This window comes from Mastomys coucha, unplaced genomic scaffold, assembly GCF_008632895.1.
Source record: "Mastomys coucha isolate ucsf_1 unplaced genomic scaffold, UCSF_Mcou_1 pScaffold14, whole genome shotgun sequence".
Classification (NCBI taxonomy): Eukaryota; Metazoa; Chordata; class Mammalia; order Rodentia; family Muridae; genus Mastomys; species Mastomys coucha.
In genome coordinates this window covers 113,616,991-113,624,584 of record NW_022196896.1, presented here as the reverse complement: position 1 = coordinate 113,624,584, position 7,594 = coordinate 113,616,991, and the positions used below count along the sequence as shown (strand labels likewise).

The 7,594-nt window shown below is 44.3% G+C and overlaps 1 protein-coding gene across 2 annotated transcripts in view; it reads right to left on the bottom strand.

Moving 5' to 3' along the window:
• LOC116088731 (UDP-glucuronosyltransferase 1-1) overlaps nt 1–7,594 on the bottom strand; it is a 175,614-nt gene that overhangs the window by 147,065 nt on the left and 20,955 nt on the right. The window contains exon 1 of one of the 2 annotated variants that reach the window (XM_031368335.1): nt 6,196–7,117. The exons of the other annotated variant lie outside the window; for it this stretch is intronic. Within the exon in view, the coding sequence (XP_031224195.1) occupies nt 6,196–7,053 (858 nt within the window). The 5' untranslated portion in view covers nt 7,054–7,117. Of the gene's footprint in view, nt 1–6,195; nt 7,118–7,594 lie in introns of those variants that run through there. 2 annotated transcript variants of the gene reach the window in all.

The following is a 7,594-nucleotide window of genomic DNA, read 5'->3' as shown; positions in this document are numbered from 1 at the left end:
GTGTGTGTGTGTGTGTGTGTGTGTGTGTGTGTGTGTGTGTGTACATGTGCATATATACAGACACAGGGGTGTGCAGGTGTCGGGAGTGTTTCTATACTGGACACTAGAAAAGGGAATGTGGCATGCCTGGCACTCCTAAGTATGATTCCTAAAGAACTGCTGCCCAGCAGGCTCAGGCCAGCCCAGGGTGAGGTTACAGGCTCAGGGTGTCTTACATCACCTTTCTCCTGCCTCTATAGGAAAAGGTCAGCTTTCACCTAGGGATTTCTGAAGAACAACAAATTGGGCTTGGGGCACACACCAGTAGAGTGAAGGGGTAGATGTTGGAATGGACCCACCCTGTGTGGTAATGAACAGATGGCGCTCCCCACAATGAATGAAGGACAGCTGGCATTTGGAGTAGGAAGGAGGTCTGAGGAGACAGTTTCATGCCAGGAGCTGAGGGCTATCTGGAAAGGTTAGCCATGTAGAGGACTTCCCTTCTCAGGAACTCACCCTTCCAGACCCTTCAGATACCTGAGCCCATGAATAAGAGGCCCAGGACCTACAAGGTGACAGAGGACCTACACAACAATTTGAGCCTTGAAAAATCTGAATCCAGAACACAAAAGTGGCAAAAACCAAATCCATGACTTTCCCTGGCTTTCTGTCTGCTGCTGTGGTCAAATACTCCAGTAAATAGAAGCTTAGGGGACACGGGCTTATTTTCACATGCAAGTCCAGATTCTAGTCCATCAGTATGGAGAAGTTAAGATGGCAGGACCTGAAGCAGCAGGCAGAAGTTCCCCAAGCAAGGGCAGAGAAAAATAAATGTACACATGCTTAGTACTTAGCTAGTTTTCTCTACTTGTATGAGGTCCAGGGACCCAAAGCAGGGAATGGTGCTTCTCGCTCTCAGGAGGGATCTCTCCACATCAATGGCGGCAAGCAAGACAATCTGCTATGGACATGGCCGTAGGCCAATCCAATGTAGATGATCCAGGTGAATCTGGTGATCAAGTTGGTGATGAAACTAACAGTTCTTCTAATGTTTTAACACAGATGTGTATTATTACAGCCGCATAACAATACACTCAACTCAATTTATCATGTTACATAAACAATCCATGCCAAGTTAGAACCTGAGTTTGGACCCCCAATGTCTATAAAAAAAATCAAGTGTGGGCATCCCCGAGTGAGTGTAGTGCCTGGTGAGTGAGTATTTTGACATGAGCATGACCCATCAAGGATCCTGAGAACAATTGTCCATGATAAGTTGGCAAAGCCATTATCCTCATGGGTGAACTAGGAAGCAGAGAACATCGAATAATCCCAGCATTGTTGAATGTGTGTCTGTCTTGTCTCTCACCTCCACCCCTAGCCAGGCTTCTGGTACCCAAGCCTCTCAGGAAGCAGCATCCAGGCACCACAGCATGTACCTGCAATTCCAGCTTTGGGGAGGCAGAGAAAGAAGGAGTCCTGGTACTCACTGGCTAGCCAGCCTAGATGGGTTGGTAAGTAGAGCTGCAGTGAGAGAGAGACAGTGACTGAAGAAAGAGGGAGTGCAATAGAGGAAGACATGTGATGTCGTCTTCCATGCTTACATGTGTACACACACGTACTCGCACACTTACTCACAAGCATGAGCACACATACATACACACATACACACTCACTCACAAGCATGAGTACACACTCACATACACAAGCATCAATATGCACATACACACACATGAACACATATATGAGAGAGACAGTGACAGAGACAGAAGTTGACACACAGACACAGATAGATAGATAGACAGGTAGGTAGGTAGGTAGGTAGGTAGGTAGGTAGGTAGGTATGTAAGTAGGTAGGTAGTAGGCAGGCAGGCATGCAGGCCGGCAGAGAGATAGATAGACAGATAGTTGGATGGTGGAAGGAAGGGAAGGAAGGGAAGGAAGAGTGGGTGGATAGAGTAGAGAAAGATGCTAACTAGAACTTGTGCCCATTTTGCTATTGGAATATGGGACAGGGGGTGCACTTGCCATCATCTCACAGTTTCCCTACTAGGCCCCCGGTTATTGGTTCTCTCTGTGCTCATACTTCTGTTTCTTCATTAGTCAGCAAACTTCTGCCTGGCTAAAGCTACCTCCATTTGATGGCCACATCCCTAACACTGAGCCAGAGACACGGAAGTTTTTGGTAGATGGCTGCTGAATGAAAGACTCTCTGACAAAACCCGGTGCCCTGTCATTCTGTAACATCATCAAACCTAACTCACAAAAGCTGAGGGATCACATCCAGAGGATCTAAGTCAACACTTTCCCATGCTGAAAAAACATCCTTGTGGGGGAACATTACAAAAAAGACAGAGGCAATGTGTTTCTCAAGTGCCCTGACCACACAGAAGGCAGCCGATTGCAGAGGGTACACAAGTGGCCTTCAAAATTAAGACTGGAAGTTTTGATCTTCTGCTGCTGTGCCTGTACCCACTGGCCTCCCAACTCTGAGCCACCAAGGCCCCAAATCGTCCACAATGACACGAATGACCAGTGGTTGAACTCAGTTTTAAATTCTACTCAAACTCGTTGCAAAAATGAGGACTGAATTGGCTCTCTCCTATTAAATCTATTTTTAATATATTTTAATAATATCGTGCCATTACATAAAGTATGTAATAGCATGTCTGGATAATATTAGCCTGGATAAACTCAAGAAGATTTTGTTAAAGGAAGCACTCAAGAAAATTTTCTTTAAAAGGGGCCAGAGTCAGAAAACATACCTGCACACAGTGCATACTTATGCATGTGTGTATGCATGTACGCACAACACACACAAACATGCCCATGCACCCATACACATGCATACATGGACACACACACATTATTATACACAAACTTTCTCTCCAGGAAATGTTTCCTTCCTATCAGACACAAGACCCGGGCTATAACTCCTATTCTCCAGCAACATAAAACCTGTGTGGTTTTCCAAGAGAGACAAACTGCTCACCTGAAGCAGGGATGAAGGAATACTTACATCCAGAGGTCACTCAATGAAGATTTGCCTTAGTACATGTGCTATGCACATGCATTAGTCAAACTGCTGTCTCTGAGATCTGCACATCCCTATGTCTTTCTTCATATTTACCCATAAATAACCTTCCACACACAAAAGACCTTTCACACATATAAGTCCTTTAGTAGATACATAAAACCATATATACATATAAAAACAGCTCTTATCTGTAAAACCTTGGTTTAATACACCCATATTTTATAGGTACATAGATATAAAATCATATGCAGGTTTAATATCTGCAAAGATTAGAGTGGTGCAATGAGCTACTCTAATGCCACTCTTGTTCAGAGAATTTCAGGTCCCACCCTGGGAAAGAGGGCAAGGGTGCGTGCATGGCCTGGGTAATGCTTGGATGGGGAGTAAAGGGGAAAAATATCTTTGAGCTAGCTGACTCATGCTCCCAAGGTCCTGCCTGCTGCACCTCCCTTGCGTGACTTCCCAAAGAACAGAAAGACTCACCTCATGGTTTATAATTTATTTAACTTGTGCAATCCCTGTGTGCCCATTGCCCTTGGGGCAGAAGAAGGGCATCAGACCCTCTAGGGCTGTGGCTGCAGAAGGTGAGCACCTGTGTGTGTGCAGAGAATTGCACCAGATCCTCTAGAAGAGCACTTACCCCTGAGCCTTCCTACCTGCCCTCATTCCTCACTTTGACACAGATAAATCCGGAATCCTCTACCTTGTAGAAGGAACATTATTCCACTTTGTCTAAGAAGTTCCTTTCCACATGAAATTATGCCTATTTGTGAGAAAAATGTGGCTCAGTTACAAGGTCTGCTGGACCTTGTAAGTGGCCAGAACCACAGTCAGCAAAGCACAACCCATCCCTAACCAAACTATGCACCAAGATAAGACACCAGAGATTAGGTACTATGTTCTCTTCTTGCCAAGAATGTTACGTTCAAAATCACAATTCGATGGACTCATGAATAGGGAAAGTTAGGGTCTTCCTGTATCTTTCCAGGTCAATAACAATCTTCAATTTGTGGTCCAGATCTTCCAGAGTGTGAGGTACTGAATACAACTTTACCATAAAATTCAGAGATTGCACCAGGTGCCAGCTCACCAATGGAATGACTACCACCATCTCATATGCTCTGTGGCTGAGTTTCTCTGCATGGTAAATCAGTGATAGTCATCTATGGGCACCAGCAGCAGCATGCCTGCCTGGGCAAAGCCAGAGGCCAGCAGACACATACACACAGAGAAAGAGAGGGAAAGAAAGAGAAAGAGAGAGAGAGAGAAAGAGAGAGAGAGAGAGAGAGAGAGAGAAACAGAGAGAGAAACAGAGAGAGAGAGAAACAGAGAGAAACACAGAGAGAGAGATATAAAGAGAGAGAGAGAGAAAGGGAGACTGGAAACCTTCCAGGAGCTGTGAGAGAAGCATGGCCCAAAGAAATCCAGCCTTGGGTCTTTGCTGTTCTGATTCATCATGGGGAAAGTACAGGATCAAACCTTCCCTTATGGAGGGCACGAACTCACAAGTTATCAGGGCAGTGGGCACCAATAAGGGAAATAAGAAATGAGTGGTTCTCATTGCAATTCCTACTAATATGTTCACATGATTAGAAAAGCTTAAACTGTCACTGGATAGAGATGGGCCATGTGCCATGGAGCAATTTACAAACCTTGTGAAGAAATGTGTGAGACACCAAGGATTCCAAAAGCAGCAGAAAGTGAATTAAAAACAAAACAAAACAAAACAAAAACCAAAAACCAAAAAAGTCAACCAAACAAACAAACAAACAAAAAAAAAACAAAAAACAAAACAAAAAACAAAAAACCTTGCTTGCATGTCTAGAACTGATCTCAGAGTAAAGTGGGAAAATTTTCTTCAAGCAACCACACCCTTTGCTCAAAAAGAACACGCCACCTCTGCTTCCAAGGCATTGGGGGCAGGGGAGATACTTAACACAGATTTTTTTTCCCTTCCCGACACCATGCACATTCTAGCTATAGACAGTGAAAAACCTCTTCCCGGATGGTGCATCTACATCACAGTTCCTGTACATGGTGAAAGAGGGGCCTCCAAGACAGTAAGAGTCAGAATACCAGGAAGTCTGTGGTGAAACGGTCTCTCCTACATAAACGAAACCAGAACAAGGGCAAGGTCAATGTGGAAGGGGGAAAATCCTCAGGGTCTCACACCTAGACAAAGGACTACAGGCTACGGGGAGTTAGCCTCTCCCAGGCACAACTCCTTTATTGACTGTTCAGTACAAAGTGGTCAGCCCTGATAACAAATACACACAGACAACAGAAACAGACCCGGCAGCCTATATCTGCACTTTTGCGGAACACACACACATATGTAACAATAATTATCAAAGAAGACGATGCAATCAGTTTGATAGTAGGAAAATATGGGTGGGGTTGGAGAGAGGATAGGAGGGCAGTCATGATGTAATCCTATTTTGTTGGAAAATGTAAAAACAGTGATCAACAAATATAATCAACATTACAGGAATTTAAACATCCATATGTAGGTGATGAAAACTTTCAGATATTTGAGATTCAGAGAAAGCAAAACATTTTGAAATCTAAAATATTTTAAGACAAAATCATCATTCAAATCAAAAAGGAAATTTAACCAATCTAGACTCCCACAAATAAAGACCATGTAGATTCAAAGAAAAACAGCCAGAAAAGAATCAATAATGAACAAACAAACAATCAAAAAACCCTAATAGCCATGCCCCACAAAAGTGAAAGCCAGAGGGTTGATGTCCACCAATGGAGACAGGGTAATTGCTAAGTTTGGCTAGCTTTGTGTAATTTCCCACAGAGAAAATGCAAGCAGCCCAACTGGCTAAGGAGATAGATATTGCCAGAGGCTGAAGCGGCTACACAGAAAGAGGTAGAGTACAAGAATGAGCAAAGGGAAGCTTCATTTCTTACTGTGTCTCTCACTCTTTTGCCAAAAACAATGCAGGTTGGTGATTATAAATGAGAATGTCAGGGGTACACACACATCCACAAGCAAATTTATCAGCTGTTCAAATGCACAATTAAGTGTGAACGGTCAAAAGAATTAGATCAAAAGAACTGAAAAAGAAGAACATAAATGACAAAGCACCGTTCAGGAAGGAGAGTCAGGAGTAACTACGTCATCAACAGCCCACCCTCCCTTCAGGTGCTAAGGGAAGATGATGTACCTTGGAAAGTGGCTTTCCCTGGTGGCAGTTGATGCCTCCAATGTGGATCACGTTGGGCATCAGAGGTCTCGGTAACTCCAAGGTGAAGTCTGTGCGTAACAACCAAATGGACACTGGGCTGAAGAGGTCTGTCATAGTCACTGGGGTCTGCAGAACTTCAGAGGCAATATCGACAGCACTTTTGAAAAACTTATGACAAAATGCACGCTCCCCCATGTAGGAGAGAAAGTTGTGTACTCTCTCCTTGAAAGTCATGGTGTCTGTGTACTTCAAGATACCTCTGGGAACATAAGAAGGAGGACTGGGGCACTGTGCACCCTCTTCAAGATAATGACAAAATATTCCCCTGCTGAACACGACGGACGGGAGAGAAAAGTACTTGGCAACAGTTAAGCCGCACACATCAAAAGGATCCAGAAACACTGCATCAAAAGATCTCTGCTTCAAGTACTCCACTAACTTCTTGTCGTTAAACAAACTCCTACAGTGTGAAAACAGTAATTCGAAGAAACCTTTCGCTGGAGAAGTTAGGAGAGGAAGGATGCCTCCCTCTGGTTGATATTTCCATTGAGAATCCATAAAAAACTTGAACTCCCGGTTTAATTCCTCCTGTGTGTGAGAAACTGAATACGTTTTCACTGTAAAATTCAGTGCTTTTCCCAGCTGCCAACTCACCTCTGGAACAACTACCACCACCTCATGGCCTTTGTGAATGAGTTTCTCCACAACCATCTGCATGGTGAACCAGTGGCTCCCATCCATGGGCACCACGAGCAGCCTGCCTGCCTGGGCCAAGCCAGAGGCCAGCAGCAGGCACACACAGAGAGGAAGGGAGGCTGGAAAGTCTGCAGGAGCCATGGGAGAAGCACAGCCTAAGGCAATCCAGCTGCTAAGACTCTGCTCCTCACACTGAAGAGGAAGTGTGAGCCAGAGAGAAATCTGCCCCTTCAGGAGGGCGTGTACTCACAGCACCTCATGAGAATGATTTACTTAGGAGAATAGTAATAAATGAACAAGCATGATTAAGAAACATGTTTGCTTTCCAGAGAGAAGGTCTTGTGACCCTTGTTGGGGGTAGAATCACACAATGTGAGCTTAGAAATAATTATGAGGAAATATACTAGACCCTAAGGGGTCCAAATGCTTTTACAAAAGGAAGCAAATATCAAAGAAGCTTATATTTCTAGGATTGGTATCAAAGCAAAATCTGGACACTTTATTAGGTGACCAGAATGATTCCTTCCAAAGGGATTTGCCCTCTCTGCTTCCAAGGCCAAAAGGGAAGTTCCTGAGCCTGTCCTCCCCAGAGACAGTGAGTGAATCAACTCTGTCAGAGAACAATGCTGCTGCCTCTGCACCCGCAGGGGGATTCTTCTTCCATTCCAAACACTCTGTCTTC